This window comes from Primulina tabacum, chromosome 18 (genome assembly GCF_025594145.1).
Source record: "Primulina tabacum isolate GXHZ01 chromosome 18, ASM2559414v2, whole genome shotgun sequence".
NCBI classification, from domain to species: Eukaryota; Viridiplantae; Streptophyta; class Magnoliopsida; order Lamiales; family Gesneriaceae; genus Primulina; species Primulina tabacum.
Window position 1 is genome coordinate 26,721,932 of NC_134567.1, and position 20,860 is coordinate 26,742,791.

Here is a 20,860-nt window from a genome sequence, read left to right on the forward strand (position 1 = left end):
TGAAGGAGAACGATTGATAATATAACAAGCGGTTTTGACTGCTTCTGCTCAAAATGACTTTTCTAGATCTGCAGTCCTCAACATAGCTCTTGTTCTGTCCAAAAAGGTTCTGTTCATCCGCTCTGCCACTCCATTCTGTTGAGGTGTATAAGCCATCGTAAACTGTCTTTTGATGCCCTCATGTTGACAATATGCATCAAATTCGTCACTGGTATATTCTCCTCCATTGTCGGTCCTCAAACACTTGATTTTCTTTTCAGAATCAAGTTCAACCCGCGCTTTGAAATCTTTGAAGATCTGGAAAACATCTGATTTCTTCTTGATTGGATATACCCAACATCTCCTAGAGAAATCGTCAATGAACGAGACAAAGTATCTCGCTCCTCTTAGGGATACAACCGGTGCTTGCCAAACATCCGAATGAATCAGCTCCAATATGCTTTTGCTCCTGGCAGTAGAAGTGCCAAACTTTAATCTGTGTTGTTTACTGGTAACACAGTGCTCACAAAAGGGTAGTGACACTTTTGTAAGTCCTGGCAGCAGCTTCCGTTCTGAGAGAATTTTCAAACCCCGTTCTGACATATGTCCGAGCTTTCTATGCCATAACACCGTTAATTCTTCTCCTGAACCAATTGATGCAACATCATGTTCTGCCTTTTTGTGCGTTTCTCTCAAAAGTACATACAGATTTGCAGTAACCTTTTCCGCCTTCATAATCATAAGCGCGCCTTTTACAATTTTCATGATCCCGTTCTCGATACGAGTTTTGCACCCGATGTCATCCAATTGCCCCAAGGACAAAAGATTTTTCGTCAGTCCTTTCACATGTCGTACCTCCTGAATGGTGCGAATGGTGCCATCAAACATTTTAATGTTGATAGTACCGACCCCAGCGATTTCCAAGGCATGATCATTTCCCATTAATACAGATCCTCCTGAGACTGGTTCATAATGATCAAACCATTCTCTCCGAGACGTCATGTGCCACGTCGCTCTTGAATCCATAATCCATGTGTCACAAAATTTGTGCCTGCCTTCTGCAACTGTTGCCTGCTTCGCTGAATAATATTTCACCACTGCCTGAAGTACTGGCCACATTTCCTTGAGAACTTTTATCGATACTCGTACACTCTCTCTTGAAGTGCCCTTTACCGCCACATTTAAAGCAGTAAATATTTTTCTTCTTACTTCTCAATTTTGATCTACCTCGCCTTTGGCTCCCACTGGAGTCACGGTCCATGAATCTTCCTCTTATCATCGGTAAAGCCTCTGCTTGCTTCGAGGTTACCAACCTATCTTCCTTATTCTTGCGCCGACTTTCTTCTCCGAGAACCGCAGTTAAGACATCGTCGAATCTTAGAAAGCCCATAAGAATATTGTTGGTAATGTTGATGATAAGTTGATCGTATGAATCTGGTAGACTTTGAACTAGAAGCTCCGCACGTTCATTTTCCCTTATTTTATGCCCCATGGAAGTGAGTTGGGCAAATAGAGTATTTAGTGTATTGATATGGTCGGTCATCGATGAGGATTCCGCCATCCGAAGAGTATAAAGCCTTCTCTTTAGGAAATCATATTGTGTAGGGACTTGACCTCGTACATCTTTGTCAGAGTATCCCAGATAACTTTTGCTGTTTTTATCTCAGAGATACTTGACAAAACTTCGTCAGCTATAGCCAAGTGTAAATTGGCAACATCATTATCATTCATCTCGTTCCACTTTCCATCATCTGTAATCTCCACCGGTCTATCTCCAATAGCCGCCAAGCAATTCTCCTTTCTTAAAACTGCTTGTATCTTTATTTTCCACAGCATAAAATTGCTTCCGTTGAACTTTGCTATCTCGTACATTCCAGCCATATGCCTACAACAATTTTAGTAGACTGGACAAAATAATCCCGCCTTAAATAAAAAATCTCAAAAAATCTTTTCTGATGTGGAAGATCAGTCTAGGCTGCAACCACAGAGCATACTCAGAATTTTAAGAAATTTTAAACCAAGGCTCTGATACCATTTGTTGGTCCCACGTGCGGAATTTGAGATAATAAAACCCGAAAATAAAGAATAAAATGGACACCGAGATTTACGTGGAAAAACCCCTAAAAATTATTAGGGTAAAAACCACGGGCAAGATGAAAAGAATTTCCACTATAATATTTTGTGGTGTACAACTCACTCACTGTGTTTCCAAAAAGAACACACACTCTCTTAATACAGGAGAACAAAACACCTCACAAATATTATAGAACTAAGCACTCAAATGCTTATAAGATGAGAGAAAACTCGAAGAAGGGATGATTTCAGAATGAAGGGGGGAGCTCTATTTATAGAGCCTCTGTCAGTGTGAAAACGCGTTTTTTTATACGCGTTTTTTCTCTTTTTGAACATTTCCTCGAGCCTTCGTCTTTGTTCAACAAAGACATCCCAATTCAACAAAGACAGCCCAACCACATTCAATGTACCTACCGACAATGATGTCTCTTGACAGTTTTCATCCCGATTTTTGGATGAAGGGACATCCTATTGTTGAAATATATCCCTATATGTTGATATCTATAGATACATAATATTAAAAACTTTTGCATCAGATTTTCTGAAAATTCCACGCTCTCATATTATTCATTCGGCTTCTATTAAAAGAGAATATACAACATTTATTATTTTTGTATCTCAAAAAAAGATTATCACAAAATCGAAACACCAGAGCGGGTAAATTCTTCTTCAAGAGAATTACTCAACTGTTGCCTCACCTCACCATTATTTCATTTGTCATCTTCTAGTTTTCAAGGTATCACGAACAACACATCCAGGTGACAAGTGACTCAATGCTAGTTGTGGTTCGAAACGCGCAATCCATTAATTACTTTGCTAGCTTAGACCAGATCATTATGACATCTTACGCTCAAAATCATTCGCTTTCACTGATAATTCATGGTTCAACTCTGGCTGTAAATCGATTTTAAGACACTTGGTTAAGCTTTTGAGCGCTGCTCACACATCAATAACAAACATATGCAATGGACTTGCTGATTGCTGGGGTCATACGTCAACTCAGTCGCCATGTCGTGTTGGTTCAAATTCTACTAGTCTACATGCACTCTCTTTCATTTCATTCAACAAGACAGAACAAGGAAAGAAGAATGAAAGGTTTTCTAGTTAACTGTTTCTATCCATTTCTGAATCATCACAACAAAAATTCAATAACGCTCTGACTTTTTAAGCAAACTGCTCCAAAAAACAAAAATAAACAGAAAATTAAGAACAATGTGAAATAGGGCACGATGAAGAAACAAAAATTGCCCAATAAAAGGAGACACGGTAGGCAGAAGCCCCTCCAAACAGCATAAGTTGTTGTAGTTCAGAAACTCTATGCACACATACAGAATCACAAACTCATCAAAATAGTCCAAAATTTTGAAGCTCCATATGTTGCTCCTCATTGTGCCTGCCATTGTTGTGTTGGGCTCATGACACAGATGAAAGGTGCAATTCTTCGGACAGGCAATCCCTAAACCTCTAGAGTTTCTCAATTGCAGGAAATTTAGCTCCCCCCTGTTAATTTCAGCTGATCCCGTCTCTTGCTACTCTTATCATAACATAATGTACAAACAAAATTCAGTTAGGAAAACCACTGCCACACATTTGATTCTATCACGATTAGCAGTCAAAAAAGAAAGTAGCAGCTTAATCTGATTCTTTGCCTGAAGCAGTTGATACATCCCCATAGACATCCTCCCTGATTACAGAACCAGTTAGGATTTCTTGATTGTTTTCCACAGAGGTGGTGGCTCGGATCTGGCTGGGTCTTGGTCGAATATTAGCACCCATAGGGAAGGGAACCTGAAGCAGAAGTAGACAAAAATAAGATTCTTGATTTTTTTTTTAGGGTTACATCAAGGTTAAGCTTAAGTCCACATCTAAGAGTTCTGAGGTCAAATATCATTTAAAAGTAAATCAATGCAACAACTGAAAGGTCAGTCCAAGTCCTACAGCACATGGATTTTCTTGAGTTTAGAATGGATAAGATAAGTTAATTTATCAAAGGGGAAAAAAAGAAGACGCATAAATTTTCAAAATTCATCCATAGTGTGCAAGACACCTTGTTCTCATACCTGATCGCCAGCATTGGGACCTTCTGTATGGAAGAGTATAGGACGGCACCTCTTGTCTTCATTCATCAAGCTTGAATTCTGGAAATGCGCAATGAGGGCAGCCTTTCCCTGGATTCGAGCATATGCCAAGGATGCTACTTTTTCACTGTTAAACTTTTCCCATTTCTTTCCATTGAATGTCTGCAAAGTCAAGAAAAAAAATACATTTGGACCAATCCAACACACACAAACAAGTGTCTGAAAAATTAATATACCTGATAAAAAGGAATAATGAGGGAAGGATCGGTCATATTTATAAAAGCATAGCCTACATTGCATTTGTTCTGCATCCAAAAACCAACATGAAATAATTAAGGAACAACTTTGGTGCCAAATTCATAAGCATCCCAGAAAGCCCTTTGACAAATTAACAACAAATGAAAATAAATTCTTTGGAGTGTACTTGCCTTAAAATCAATAGGCAAGTAGATGAAATCATAAGTCCCTCTATGGCGTTCATCAATTGCAGCCAAAAGCATCTTTGAAGTGTACCTGAAGTCACAACCATCATGGATGTAAAGGGAAGCACGGATTTTGAAAAACCAAGAAAAGAAAAAAGAAAGTATATTTCACATGCCTTGGAGAAGCATTCAATTCGATGCAATTTAAAAAACAATGTCCGTGGTGTGTGTTCCAAAAACGGAAATCCAGGATATTAAATAAACATCAGTATCAGATAAAGACGCATTAGAGGATAACAACTTTCAAGTATTTGAACAATAAAGATGAGCTTGTTCAAACCAAAGTGTTATCTGGACGGTCCAACACCATCCTAGTAAATGGAAATATAAAACCTTAAAATTTATTCATTTAGTCCACTGGCATGCAGGTCATACTATAACAATATGCACGTACAACAACCCGTTGTACTTGTGCAAAAATGCTAATCATCAAGGGATTGTGAAACCAAGGGAAATTTTATCAGCTAGGGGAAATGAATAAACAATATAAAAAAGCAAAGAGGCCCTACTTGTTAGGAATGTTCTTTATCATAAGGGTTGTCCTCTTATCTTCTCCTCGTAAAATTCGGTCCACATCGAGCTCAAACTGTTTCTTGTTGTCAGCTTGACTAGAGTTGCCTTCATTTCGGTGGCTTCTAGCACGTTCATTGGGAGAATCAAATGAACTAATCAGAGGAATAATTTGGCCTCTTGCAGGAAAAATCATGCCTCTCTGATGTTGAGGATGCAATCCATTAGTTTGGGAAGGAATTGGCAGGTCTATACAATTTCCACCAGCACGAGGAAAGATGTTATGAGGAACAAATTCCAACGGATGTGGTGAATTACAAGACATTCTCATGTTCCCAAGTGAACCTGGGTGAAGTACAGTTGTATCAGGTGATTCCCCAGCATAAGCATGTCGTCTGTCCCAGATATTGATAGATGGTGCCGATCCTACATGGTGATTATTAAGAGGTAGAAGAGCATTCAGCATATGAGAAGGTGCCCTAGGAACTGCATGCAAATGTTGAGGAAGAGAAGCACCAATCCCATTAACAAATGATGTTGAATTAGGCCATGCACTGGATTGAGGTTGGCGGTGATAAGAATGACTCCACATGTAGTGATGGCCAGGTGGAGCACCACTGCCATTTCCAGAGGAACCAAAACCTGAAATGAAGATGATCATACCACTCATCATAGTCTCACAGTTTGAAAAAACATTAAACGGAGGAAATATTATAGCTGGAAATATGACATTTCTTTTTTCTTCAAACATATCAAGGGACACGTAAAATCTTTCTCAGTCTATATTCCCGCCTTCGACAACTCATTTTCTAAATGCAATTAAGCAGCAACTCAGGAAATCTAGCAAAGATACAAAAAAGGCAGGAGAACTAGTGAAATCTTACTGTCATTTAACTCATACGACTTGCCATCATTACCGACTCTACAAAACTGCTGGTTGTCAAGAATTTCGGGTGGGCGAGCACTAATATTTGCAGCCATATTACTTGGAGAACCTAAGAGAGGGGGAAGCCCATTTGTTAAACCACCCTTGTACTCTGGAAGCGAATGAGGATGAGTATTTGTCACTCCCTGGAGCTCAAATTTCAGGTGGTTCCTCAAGTGGCCAGATTCACTAGTACGCGAATGATTTCCTGATCCAACCTTTATTAGAGAGGGCAAGCTGTAAGATACACTAGATGGATGTCCTGATTGAAACATGTTATCCAGGAGTGGACTATGAGGACCTCCAGTTCCTGAGTATGGACCATTATCCATACTGGATGTGCTTCCTCCAAGAGTCAGAGATCCTGAAATAATTATCCAAACATATATTAACAGCTTTTCTGATAATTGGAAACAAATCAGCTGCTAAGTAAAAACTATTATAATTACCAACAAATCCAGTAGCTAGGACATTAGGAAGACTATGGTGTTGCGATGGAATGCCAGACTCTGCTAGTTCGGGCTCTGAAGAAAATAGCTGCCTTAACCTATAGAAATCAGAGAAAATCCATGGGAGTCAGCGGAAATATAATATTCTCTGTAGAGTCCATGAGCCAACAAGGCACAGTGAACTGGAAAACCTAAAAAATCATATTGTTCACTTGCAAGGTTGGTTTCATAAATGAATATGATCCAGAACGAAGGAAAAATAACAGCAATGAGGATTAGAAATGAAGATAGATATAAGTGTCTGGTCCACCTTTTAGAGCCACTAGGTTGTCTAGGTTCAATCTTAATCCGCTTTCCAGATATGTCACCCCTGTTCCATGCACATAGAACGGATTCTGCAGCTCTAACATCATAAAACTCCATAAATTTGTGCTGACTTCTAGGTAGAGTTTCACGAATCTACACCCAATAACAATAGTTAATAGCTACAATAGATTGCAAAGTAAGGTACTAAGTTGGCAGTTGGCGCCAGAAGTCACCTCCTTGATTTCACCGTAGACTCCAAAGATTTCAAGGAGTTCATCATTTGAAACTGAAGAATCATGGATGAAAATCACAAGAGTTCCCTGATTTATATCCCTTTCTGATGGATTCTCCTGTCAAAAGTATCAAGAAAAGACACAGTTTACATAAATGTTTAAGATGGGCAATAGATGAAGAAGAGCAAGATAGCCAACATTACCTTCGGAATTGAGAAATGTATATCAAGCTTCCTATGCCGTAATTGCTTATTTTGGAGAGCTTTCAACGCATTGCATGCTGCTCGTATATCATAATATGAGATCATAACAAAGCCACGATGCTTGCATGCTGTATACAAAGTGCGGATGTCCCCATATTGCTACAAATACGAAATTTGAAAATAAGAATCCATTCCACAAGTATGTTACCGAAAAGAAATTGCTTGAATCACAACTTGAAGAACCAAAATATAGTCGTAGGGTACCTCAAAAACCATTTGTAATTCAGAATCTTCAACATTGCTATTTATATTTCTCACAAAAAGTGTTCTAGAAGGGTGCTCCCCAAAAGGGTGTTCCCCACATTGAGAAACCTCAGATGCTCCCATTTCAGTATTTGGATTTACATCAGAAAGTTCATAATTTCTATGCAACGAGCCATCTTCTCCAAGTTCCAGCCCTCCCACACTGCTAAACAGGTCTAGATCTTCCGCATTCTCCCCCCCATTAAATTGGGCAATGCTATCAAATCCATCAGTCACTCCAGAAAGCAAGTCATCATCATCAGGAAGAAGATTACCAATGGTTAGAGCCTCAAGTTCTTTAAGGGACACAAAAGCATCCTCTACCTGAGAGTGGGAGGCAGCGGCACCAAAAGAGCAACCATATGCAGAATGATTTGAAGGCAATATTACTGCACGAGATAAAAACAGAAGGAATAATGAAGTATTATCTCGAAATCAGGTTCACTTTGCATTAAACCTTGAAAGCAAACAACATAAAAATGAATAAAATGAAACCGTTCAAGTTCAAGTGCTTTTTCTGGCATGAGTTGCTGAGATAAGAACACATTCAATGAATTAGTTAACACAGGGGAGATGTAGTGCATACACTTTTTACTAAATAAATCTGACATTGAGCTTGAAAAGAGGCTGTTTTCGTCCTGAGAACCCATGATACTTATTTTATCTCCACCGACCAACCCAGATGCGGACTCCGGATTCATAATAGTTCTAGTCCTTTGATCATGGTCAAGAACACTTGGCAAGGAATGACTGGCAGTTCTTTCAACTGAAACTATATGTTTCCCTAATGAAAGGTTAACATTTCGACCATGACTGAGATAATATTCAGGAAGAACATAACCCTGGGGATCCAACGGGATTCTATTCTCAATAGGCGACGAAGCAACACCAGCGGCTCTTAATGCGGCACCAGCTTTCAAACCTGCAAACAATCCACAATACTTAATGCAATCCCCGATATTGATCCAAGAAGTCTAATAGCTTGAAGAATTGTGAAACAAAGGCAAGTCAATATAACTGCTTTTTGTTAAAATGCTTGAAGACACTTATGGAATTTTTTAGGAGTTCGATTATCTTTCCCGGAGTGCGAGATGACATTTCAAGAATTTTTCACGAGGAAATTAATACATTTTTAACAATGCAACTAATATGTTCAGGTTTGCGGCTGAAAAAAAGAACCGAATTTCACAGAAATCTCTCGTGTTTATTGATAGATATGTTTACCACAGAAAAGCTAAATGTCATATAAATCCTTTAGCTATTTCTTCATGTTTATCAAAAGTAGTAATTATTTTATTCACAAACATAAATAACAAAATAATAGATTAATGTTTTTTCCATAATCATCATTAGACAACAAAAACTAACCCATCTGGACCAAAGGAATTTAATTATCCGTTGGCAAACCTTCTATTTGCGTCAGTCGCTCAAGGAAGAATATTAATTCACAAACGACACAATCGAATAGACAATATTAGGATTTTCAACTAAAAAAGCTTTTGACAAAGAATCACTTGCAAACACACCAATTGTAATTTAGGTTAGGCTCCATACTTGGCATAAAAAATATAGTTTAAACGATCTATAAAGAGGGATCGGATCCATCTACACATTCAACTACTAAGAAACCTACGAATATCTATAATTTGAATGGTTTATACTTCACACTGGTTCAAAAAGTAAAAAATATCCTTCGCCCCTCCCCCCTGCTCCCCATTCCCATCCAAAACCCCCTCGATCCAGAGAGAGAGAGAGAGAAACGAATAACTGTACTGTTTTCATTTTCCATGCAGAAGCCGCCATAAACTAAGACCATGGGCAACTCACCGATATAACCAGGACTGTGGTCCATCGTCCATGCACCAACTTGTCTCTGCAAAGAATGGAAAGAAGAAATCAGGAATAATTATGACCGTGCTGCAAAGATGCCAAAAAGGTAAACGGATTGTGGGTGGAACAAAGACTGATGCAAGGTGAAACGTTGGACAATTCAAGTCCCTGCTTTGATTTATTTTTCACAAGATTTTCAGTAAGATTCTTCTTACATTGTATGCCAGTGATTACCTCATGCAAAGAACGTGTTTCCTCAGGAAGAAAGGATGAAGGAGGTACACCCGAATGGTTAGTCATATCAGAGGGTGCGACTGATTTAACAGATATCCTGTCCTTGGATTGCAGCAAAGAACAAACTCAATGATTCTGTAAGACAATTCAACTAAGATCCAGCGTTAGAAAGAACACGCACAAATAATACAAGCACAATATGATTTTACGTGAAAACAGCGGATTTCAATGTCTCGTAACGAATCGCTTTTTTCTTTCTTAAATTTTTTTAAGAAAATGGGTAGTCTATTTGAAACAAGAAAAGAGAACGTCAACGAGATCCAGCAATCCACAACCATAATTCATGGCAGTTTAAATAAATGTTCGAAATTGAAGCAGATCGAGAAAAGATCATCTTAAATTTCGAACTCTAGATTAAGGTAAACACAAAATTCAACATCAGATCACACAACATAAACCCTCGGACGACCAAAAGTTGCATCCTTTGGACTTGCACGACCATAATTCTCAAGGGATCAAAGTCTAAACAACTCAAATTCCACAAAAAGTAAACAAAAAACGTCAAAGCAAGGTCAGCTACAGAATCACAACAACATCTCTCAAAGCTCAAAAACCGTACCAAAGAGAGAGACAAAGAGATAAAGGGTGCAGGAAACAACAAGAGGTGACAGAACAGAAGAAGAATCTGAAGAAGGCCATATAAACTGAGAGAGAATTTAAAAATGACAGGACAAAGGAATAAATTGCGGGAGAAGGCAAAGGGAAGGGAAAATGTAGGAGAGATCTAGGTATCTTTGGCGTGCAAACAACATCTTCCGTGGCGCCTTTAATTCCTTCCATTTCTGGCCGGCGTTTTCCTACATTGGACGTTAATGTACCTCAACAATTACATGTGAAAATTCTTGTTTCCTCCCACGAGTTTGTACCCACCTGGAGAAAATGAGTTCCTTCTGTTCAGCTCCCTTTTGATTCTCCTCCCTCTTTCCCCGCGGCTGCTGCACATCAGATCTTTGACGACGTCACGCCCGGCGAGCCACGGTGGAGATTCCTATCTCTACCAGATCGCTGGGCGCATAGAGATATTAATAACAAAACGAAAGAGAATAGATGGCAGGAGAGAGAGAGAGAGAAAAAGAAAGAAAAATGGTTCTTATCTGTGTGTGTGTCTATATATATACACCTATACATATATATTATGTTTGAAAAGGAAAAGAAAATTTGAAGCGGACAAGGGACAGGGGTAACCAGTTGTAGCTGCTGTAATAAAAAAATTGATAGTGATATTTTCCGAGATAATAATAATAATAATAATAATAATAATAATAATATTATTATTATTATTATTATTATAGGTATTATTATTATAATTTTGGATATTGCTATAAAAAACAAGATAATTAACGACGATTAATTACAGTCCGAGTTATCGTCTCCGGCTATGCTAAAAATTGGTAGTCGATGGGTCTTTTTTATTTGCTGAAAACATGAAGAAATAGAACAAGAGGATATCGTAAATTTTTCTACGAAAGACGAAAGACGGAGGATAAATATAAAAAATAAAAAATAAATTCAAATGATATGATTGACGTGTTAGAATGACTTTTTTTTACATATACCAAACATATTTATGAATTCCAACTTGCCGCACTACGAGATCTGATCAGATTAGTCAAGATTCAAGTGAATTCACCTTAACATGCATTAGTGTGTCGATATTCAGTGAGGGGCATGGACCTGGATGATACTGAGATCGAATTATTGGCATTTGAAGTATGATTTATGCACATTTCATGCCTTGAGGATTTTGGACCTCGGAGACAAGGAATACGGGCGTCATAGTTCACTGGTTGCTAATTATACAATATGGTTGAGAAACCGTTAAATCGTGACATATGAAATAAGAAAACAGATAACTTATGAGCTCTGAGATAGGAAAACCGTTAACTCGGTAGAGCTATGAGATAGCTTGAGCACGTAAAGTTGGTTCACATATGGACATTTATAACTTGTGAGCTCCGAGATAGAGAAACTGTTAACTCGGGAGAGTTCTGAGATAGCTTAAGCGCGTGAAGTTGGTTAGCATATTGACAGTTATGGCACAACTGCATTCGAATGGATAAATATAAGTTGATAAATATTTTCGGAGCTATTGATAAATGATGACATGGATATCCTGTGTCTCAACTATTTACTGCCATGAAAGAAAACAACTCGTGAAATTGGTCCACAATTAGGCAATAATGACAATGATGTATTTGAATGGCTAATTATGAGATGCTAAGTTTTACCTGCGTCATTAGAAAATGATGATCGATTACATTATAAATTAGTTAATGAGATGCTGGCATAAAAGTTGTACACATACTACATCTAGTATTCTAATTTTAATTTTTGTATGCTCAGTCTATATATTTTTATAGATTCCACGTATCCAAATCAAATTTGGACTCTTGGATTTTACTTTAGGGTATTATCTTCATGCAAAACATGAACTCAGCCCTTGAAACATAACTATTTATGAACTTATAGAACCGGAAACAAATGAAGACGTACACATTTTTGTTATATAAATGGAATCCGCATGCGCTATCTTACGATGTGGATTAAGTAAATATCGTGTTTATCACAATAGTATTTAAACTACGTTAGTCATGTAAAACGTACGAGACAAAATATACTATGAGATCTTACGAAAAAATATTGATAATAAAAAAATAAAATATTTAACTATTAATCAAATGCTCACTTATTTCTTCTACAAATGGATAAGCTACACCACCTAACTTACATCTCTTATCAAGATCCTACTGATGACATAATTTTTTTTCCTTTAAAAAAAAGAAATAAATCTAAGATTCATTTCTCTGGAGTATATATAATAATTTATCCATCTTATATCAAAGTAATATCTCCTCAGTTAACATTGATAAAATATACATATTTTATGTATAAGAATGTGATTTATTTATTAGATATCACGAATTTAAAATACATATATATTTTTAGACACACACACACATAAAAAAAATAAAAAAATACAGTGCAATATGTTTCTTTCCACCGAAAAAAAGAAGAAAATTAATCGCAAAATTCAAATCACTTTGATTTTCCCAATTACTCGATGTAAAAAGTGTCCGATAGAAACAATGTGTATATGATATTAGTAAATAATTAAATAAAGCTAAGAAAAAATGTAATTGAACTTACCTAATAAAATAAGAACTCGTTTATTCCCTGTAATATTTTAGCCAATTATTAAATAAAATACAAAAACACTTCTAATATTTCTGAATAAAAATTATTATATTGAGAATCCATATTTTTCAGTAAAATAAATTTTTTTTATATAATTTATTTTTATTTGATGAGTAGGTCTCTTGTGAGAGGGTCTCACGAATCTTTATCAGTGAAACATGTCAACCCTACCGATATTCACAATAAAAAGTAATAATCTTAGCATAAAAGGTAATAATTTTTTATAAATGACTCAAATAAGAGATCCGTCTCACAAAATACGACACGTGAGACCGTCTTACACAAATTTTTGTCTTATTTGATCGGAGAAGCGGGAAATTCGTGAAGTATGTATTATGTCTATAAAACGTAAGAAAGGGTTAGAGTTTAATTTGAAGGCGGCGCTATAAATTTAATTGGATGGAGCACCCCATCTGCTCTTCTTCTCAGGATAAGATTATCGTTGCCCACCTCTTTCTTTTATTTTAATATTTTTATCATTTAAGGTACGATTATTATTTATTTATCTATTAATTATTTATCTTATATCCATTATATCATTAAATTTAAACTATAAAATTATCTTTAATAAGTAATATTTAATTAAATATAAAGAGAGCAAAATAATTATTTATCATCTTATATCAAATTTAATTAATCAAATCAAACAAACTATTTTCCTGACCCTAAACTTCACCATATTCTAAGTCATATTTAGTCTATGTTATCAAAAGATTATGTTCATTATCACATTTTCATGAGGGGAATTCTAATGTAAGTGTCTTGGGCTACTTCGACTAATGATAGTACGTGGACGACTACATTTTTTTTATAGATGATACGATATATCAATATCTTACAAATCTTTGTAAAATGAATATGATTGTGGATTCAAATCAAGATAATTAAAGAGTATGAATTTCAATTGAGTAAGACGGTGGATATTGGGTTTGAGATCGAATTAACTAGACGACAAATTCTCCGATCCAAATGCAACTTTAGTATTTCTAATAAGACAAAAACTTGTGTTAGACGATCTCACGAGTCGTATTTTGTGAGACAGATCTCTTATTTGGGTCATCCATGAAAAATTATTACTTTTTATGCTAAGAGTATTACTTTTTTATTGTGAATATCGGTAGGATTAACCCGTCTCACAGATAAAGATTCATGAGACCGTCTCACAATAGGTATACTCGTCTAATAAACGTTTCAAATTGCTTGAGAGGTTTGGCTTCTCATATATTTTGTTAATTTACTTTATGTTTGTAATAAACAAATAGGATCTCCCAAACCCGCCATGTAATTTTTGAATTACCAAAATAACCTTATTTAATTTCTTTTCTTCCTTTAAAAATTCTTAAGAACTTATTAAGAATTAAAAAAAAAATCAATTTTATTTTAAACAAGAGTACTTATATACACACAAAAAATCTAGTGAACATACACATAACACATGCACAAATAGACATAAATAAATTAAAAATCGACTGGACATATACGCAACACATAACACATGAACTCCCGGCAAATAACCCAACCATGAAGAAAAGTAGTACTGTATATAATCCTGAAATAAGTGCTGAATATTGCCTTCCTCGCAAATTATCAACCTAGCTATATATATATGCATAAAACATAATCATGCCTAGTGTCCCATTGAAGTTCTCTAACGGTTGAATTTGGAGGATTGGGTGAGACACGTGAAACCTCTCATTTTCTGTCATATCCAACACAAAATATATAAATGTTTTTTCTCCCCAAAATCACATGTCAAACCCATATCTTACAAACTTTTTGGCGACTCCAGTCTCCGTGCATGCTCTAAATCGAGGAGATAAATTAAAAGGTTTTGTTGTAGGAACTGTAAGCGAAATTTACAAATAACAGAATGATTGAATCAAGCTTGTAAAGATAAAGTTGTGCAATAATAAGTATTATGTTTACAATATGAGTATCGTATAAAGAAAAGCAAAACCAAACCGTGCTAAAGCCGGGTGACTATTAACGTGGCTCGCCACTGCTTGGCGCATTGAGATTTCACCTACATATTATAAGTTAATTTTATTTAGAATTTATTTATCATCTATCACTAATTTATAATAAAAAGCAGCACATAATAGGAATCAATAATAAAAATTATTGTACGATACTTTTATGTACTACAAATTTTATAAGGTACTTAAATATTTATACAACATAGGCTCTGTTTTGAAAAATATTTTAAATATATTATTAGTTTTTTATAAATGAAAAAAGTTAAAATACGTGTTTAGATAAGTTTTTGTAAGATGTTTTCGAAAAATATTGTACAAATATAATTTTTAAAAAAAACTTAGATGTTTTTTAAAGTTTTAAAAAATAATGACAACAATATAAATAAAAAACATATTACTTTTTAATTATTAAAATATTTTTATGTTATTTGTTCTTAAAACATCTTTTAAATTTTTTTTTATAAAAAAAACTGTAAAAAACTCTTTTTCTAAAAATATTTTATAATTACTTGATTGTTTATCAAATTATTGAATAATCTACAGCAAAATAAATTATTTAATGTGTCTTCTGTTAAATAGTAATATATTATAAGCACATTTTTTTTAAAAAAAATGAAAATGAATTAACATGTGATGCATACAGTTTAACATAATTATAATTCTAGAATAAATCTATACTATATAAAAATGTTGCGTCTAATAGAGACAACAATAAATGTCAAATTTTTATTCCAATATTGTCCTTATGTGATACCAATATTTCATTTTTGTTATTTGATTTAATTTCAATGAAAACTTTTTGTTTTTATTTTTTTTTTAATTTTGAACCATTCAAATAGCACTTTAGTCAATCGATAATTTATCAAATATCACTTTAGTTTCTAAGTAATTATAAAAAAATACCGCGTATGCACAGTAATAAGTTGTTATAATGTTGGAAACCTTCACACGTGGCAGTAGACTGGGAATATGGATCTGGGCTTCACATTTGGATCAACTTCGTTGTACTCATATGCTGTATAAGGAAATGGGCTTTTATATAGAAGAAAAATTTGGCCCGCTTGTTGGTTTGGGCTTTAATTAATTGAGCACACAGTTGGGCTCTCTACTGGAGTCTGGAAGCATAATAAATTGCACGAAATTATCTTTAACTGGAAATTGACGAGAAGTTCCAGTTAACATATCAGACCACTTGAGTGAGATGTTAGTATGTAAATATTAAACTTGGTGTAAATATTTGAATTGCGAGGCCGCAGTGCTTTGAAACTTTAAGTTGTGTTTCGATTGATAGATCTCAGATGTATTTTTGCTGATAAAATTCCACTCTTTAAATGTCAATGTCATTTGAATTACATTATACTTTGTCTTAATACTGTGTAAATATATAATGTGTGAATTTAAGATTTGATCCATTATTTTATTGTAAAAAATAAAGTTATAATCGGATTTTAAATTCATATCCACAAACACAACATAATCTTATATCTTTTCCACTTTATATTTTTGCTATTTTTTTTTCTTAATTTTGTTTGCTGATATATTATTTCAAATATATTTTTATTCTTCTACTTAGATGGTTTCTCCTACGTTACCGTTTCCCGATCAAATTCTATTTTCTACAAGGGCATCCAAACAATTATAATTAATAATAATTTATTTATTTATTTACTAAATCCTATTAGACAAAAATTTGTGTGAGACGGTCTCACAGGTCGTATCTTGTGAGACAAATATCTTATTTGGGTCATTCATGAAAAATATTAATTTTTATGCTAAAAGTATTATTTTTTATTGTGAATATTGGTGGGGTTAGCGTGTCTCACAGATAAAGATTCGTGAGACCGTCTAACAAAAGATATATTCATCCTATTATCACTACTACTGTTATTCTTTGTACCAAATATTAGGTAAATTATATTTTAAATTGGTTTATTTAGCTTGATAACAAATTAAATACACCTTAAGATGAGAATAGAGATTAACTAATTTTTTTTTATACACCATATATGCATTTAAAAAAATATATCATACTCAAATTAACTGTTTTCAAGCATTAACGTATCCATATTATATATAAAGGTCGAAACCTAAGTGGTCCTATTTTATGATACCAATTTATTTTTATAAAAATACCCTTTTAATTTATATAAATAAATTTTTTTTTATATAATTTACTCATAAATACAATATCTAATTCACTTTAAAAATTCAAAAAATTATATATTATCATTACATTATCCTTATCTAAATAATAATTTAAAACTCTTAAAAATTTTATGAATCAACTCGATATATTAATGATCATGATTCATATACATATGTGACATTCATTATTTTACACATGCATCGCGTTTGCGTTGTTCGCCAGTATATGTAAAAAAATCAAGTGGTAATATTGCTTATGTATATATTATTATCTAATAGTATTACTTTACTCTAATCATAGTTTAAAACTTTAGATTGATTTTACAAAAAACTTATTAAATAAATTTTACAACATAAAACATATTATTGCATGGTTAAGGCAGTTGAAGCAGCAAAGATTTATGGATTCTTACGAGGTAAAATTAGTGATGATGTTGGTATTAATCTAAGCTGATGACGAAAACATAATTCATTCAGCTCGAATCTCTTTCATATATCAGAATATTATAAATTTGTACAAAAATTTGCTGTAATAGCATGTGCAAAATCTGTGATCAGAATTCTTCTGGTAGAGGCCTTCCTTCCAAAAATGCCTTGAATAGAACAAGCGACCTCTCAGGCTGAGAGAATGGGGCTTCATGTGATGCCCCTCTGATGGTGGCAAATGAAAGAATATCGCCGTAGACCTGCGTCCATCCACCGACCTGCATCCCTGCGAACCACACCCTATAAGGTGTGCTTGTTTTCAATCCCAATTTTCTTGCCAGTGCATGAACCAGTTTTCGACTTCCTGTTAAAGGTATCACCGAATCTTGATCTCCACTGTCGTGCAATAACGGGTAGGTGTGAGTGTTAATAATCAAAGTCCTGGAAGCAGGGTGGTGTGGGTGGCGGGCTGAGTTTTTTTTTTTTTTAAATTTAAACCCATCATATAAATAAAAAAATATCCATTGGTATCTGTACGTCCATGGCTGGCTTATCAGATACATTAGAACCCAAATTATTGATCAATTTTGATTTGAATTTAAATATTTAATTGTTTATGTAAAATCCACAATACATAATTGTTTATGTAATAATCAAATCTTGGGATCAGAGTGGGGTGGGTGGTCTGAGTCTTAAGTACCATAACTCTACCTGTACACCAACACTGGGATTCCTGCTTTTATAATCTGACCAACAATGGTGATCGTAGGTATCTCTAGATCGAGCAGTTCATAATCCAATATGCTGAAACATGATCAAGCGGAAACTTATTCAGAATAAAATGTATGCTAACTCGAAATTAACTCAAAAGGGGATTCATTTACTTGCTGCAGACAAGCCATCGACGAACCCCGACGAGACGAGCATGCAGAGCCTTCTGAACATCTCTTCTGTTTAAGTAATTTACAGTTTCATCTTCCACACACACATCTATTGTCTCGGGGACTTGCTGCAACTCACAATGAAACATTGAGACAAGGAGCAACATCTTAAATATATTTGACGAACGGAATGGTCGAAAATGGTTTGGATAGTGATACCTGAGGACTAAGACGTTTGGATTGCGAGAGCACGGATGAGATACAAACATCAAGCGTAACATCATATTTGTCCACAAATTTACTGGTTTCTGTCGTAACAAGGCTCATCACCCTGGAACAGATTGGAGATACAGAGCCTCTGTAGTATTCACTTACATATCTTGAATAATTACAGGCAGAAGTGAACAATCTGTAAGTTGTATCTGATATCAATCCATGAGACCAAAAGAACTCAGCCCTTGAGTTGAAATCTGTTGCATATTCTAGTACTGGATTTCCTAGCTGCATTGGTTACACAAATTTCATTTCACAAGAATCGAATTTGAGATTCATATAAATCAAACTCTTTTCATAAATGAAGATCAACTTACAGCAATTCCTTTCAGGTTAAATAAATTTTCTTTCCCATTGAATTGAAGCATTAGCTTTGCCAACTGCGGAATATAGTGTCCTGTGAAAATAATGATATCAGCAATATGTCTGAACAGATTTATTTATCTCGGGATAAAGATTGAGTTCTAATTAAAAGGAGACACGAATCTTACCAGCATAGCTTTCTCCTGTGATATACAGGCTTCTGTCTTTATATTGCGGAAACTTGAAGAACCAGTTTCGCAGGAACATCAAGTTGTCCAAGGCTATATTACAGAGCAAAATTAAGATGCAGCAGTAAAAGTCCAAAAAGAAACCAAATACAGTAAAAAGACAGGAAAAAAATCCAAAGTGAACGCGTATATTTTACAACCGGTCCACTCGTATCTTTTTTCACTTTTGAAAATGGCATCAAAAGGTATTATTATGAACAATTTACAAAGACTTTTGAAAAAGGCTCGCAATTCAATTAAATCTCTAATTCCGAAAAGGAGTTCAACTATTCTACTATTTCATCCGATGAAAGAGAACCAGGAAAAGGAAGACAACGCAATTCCCTAAAGACAAGGAAATCGAACATTTTAGACAACGAGAATAGGAAACATGCCTGTGGTCTTGTCATTCACACCTTCATAGGACGAAGAATTTATCGCATAAGAAAACCCAACTCCAATTGGTGATTCCAAGTACAAAATATTCGCCTCTGACAAACAGATCACAGAAACACAAGATTGAGTTGTACAAAAAAAACATAACATCTCTTTGCTCCTGAAACCCAAATCTTGTGTATAATACCTCTGTTCCAGCTATGTTCATTCCTAACCAGCGCATTCCCACAAGGTCTGAAAGGCCCATTTTCAGAGAATGCCCCAACCCCCAAAGATGAACAACCAGGCCCTGAACATAGCAACCAAGAAACCATCAAAACTTTTTCTCCACGAACAAAAAAAAAAGATGATGTATAAGAATATAGTGAGAAATCGACCTCCATTCAACCAGAGAACAAGAGGCTTAGAAGCTGGATCAATTTCAGCTTCAACAAAATAGTAGAAGAGAGCTCTTTCTTTCTCCTGATCAACGGTCACGTAACCAGAGAAATGTTGGAACCCAACTTGGGGTTGCCCGGGTAACTTCCAAATCTTGTCAACAGCCGAAAGAGTACTGAAAGACTCATCCCACCTCATCGAAAAGCATACTTGGGCCGTTAAAGCTAAAGATACGACCTTTACCATAGTTTTCCATTGTAAAGAGGCCATATCTTTCATCTCAGTGTGAAAGTGATGAATCAGCTGTAACGTTGTGTTGCCAAGAAAAGGGGGCGAGTATTTATATATAAAGGGGAAACCTTGTTGTTCTGTATTCGTGATTGTTATTGTTTGCTGTTATTATAATAATTATCATACTATTCAAATAGCCTGTGTGGTTTTAGAGATTTGGTGTATGAAAGATCTGACGGGGAAGTGAAGCCAAGCCATGTGGGGTGTGTTTGTGCCTGTGACCGTGTCATTTTAGTGCAAATGTGGTTTGCTCTATCGTACACTGTTGTTTTGTGCCCAAAAATTCGCACATTTTTTTCAAAAAATTTCAGTTTTAATCTTTAAAACTGAAAGAAGAAACCAAGAAATGGTGGAACGACAACTGAGGTAATTATTTAAAGTTTTTTTTTTATGACAGAGAATACATTTTAGTTACAGCGAGAATACATTTTAGTGCAAATGTGGTTTGCTCTATCGTACACTGTTGTTTTGTGCCCAAAAAATCGCATTTTCAATTTTTTTTTAAAATCTTTAAAACTGAAAGAAGAAACCAAGAAATGGTGGAACGACAACTGAGGTAATTATTTCACCCAATAAAGTTTTTTTTATATATATGGAAATAAATAAAGGAATAAATGATGACTTCCAAGAAAGAAAGTCTTTACTTGTTGCTTTCATATGGAAACTTTTCTGACTTCAATTTGTTTGACGTGAGAAAAAGGGCA

At 34.9% G+C, this 20,860-nt stretch overlaps 2 protein-coding genes across 3 annotated transcripts; both read right to left on the minus strand.

Annotated features, from left to right (window-relative positions):
• Positions 1-3,089: 3,089 nt before the first annotated feature.
• LOC142533699 (protein MEI2-like 4) lies at positions 3,090-10,793 on the minus strand. Of its 2 annotated transcripts, none has more exons than XM_075640556.1 (15): positions 10,536-10,793; positions 9,606-9,740; positions 9,369-9,414; positions 8,128-8,463; positions 7,503-7,930; positions 7,239-7,397; positions 7,036-7,152; positions 6,807-6,955; positions 6,497-6,594; positions 6,007-6,411; positions 5,122-5,764; positions 4,559-4,643; positions 4,367-4,435; positions 4,113-4,292; positions 3,090-3,840 (listed from the first exon to the last, which is right to left on the minus strand). In XM_075640556.1, the coding sequence occupies exons 2-15, from the start codon at positions 9,669-9,671 to the stop codon at positions 3,685-3,687; spliced, it is 2,937 nt and encodes a 978-aa protein (XP_075496671.1). In that variant the 5' UTR covers positions 9,672-9,740; positions 10,536-10,793; the 3' UTR covers positions 3,090-3,684. The 2 variants fall into 2 exon arrangements, with proteins under 2 accessions (XP_075496671.1, XP_075496672.1); XM_075640557.1 differs by having other exon boundaries at positions 9,606-9,702; positions 10,536-10,759.
• A 6,605-nt stretch (positions 10,794-17,398) lies between these two features.
• On the minus strand, positions 17,399-20,364 carry LOC142533631 (serine carboxypeptidase-like 45). The gene is made up of 9 exons (XM_075640460.1): positions 19,865-20,364; positions 19,675-19,776; positions 19,487-19,582; positions 19,053-19,145; positions 18,879-18,958; positions 18,508-18,789; positions 18,292-18,416; positions 18,119-18,211; positions 17,399-17,803 (listed from the first exon to the last, which is right to left on the minus strand). The coding sequence occupies exons 1-9, from the start codon at positions 20,142-20,144 to the stop codon at positions 17,536-17,538; spliced, it is 1,419 nt and encodes a 472-aa protein (XP_075496575.1). The 5' UTR covers positions 20,145-20,364; the 3' UTR covers positions 17,399-17,535.
• Positions 20,365-20,860: the final 496 nt, after the last annotated feature.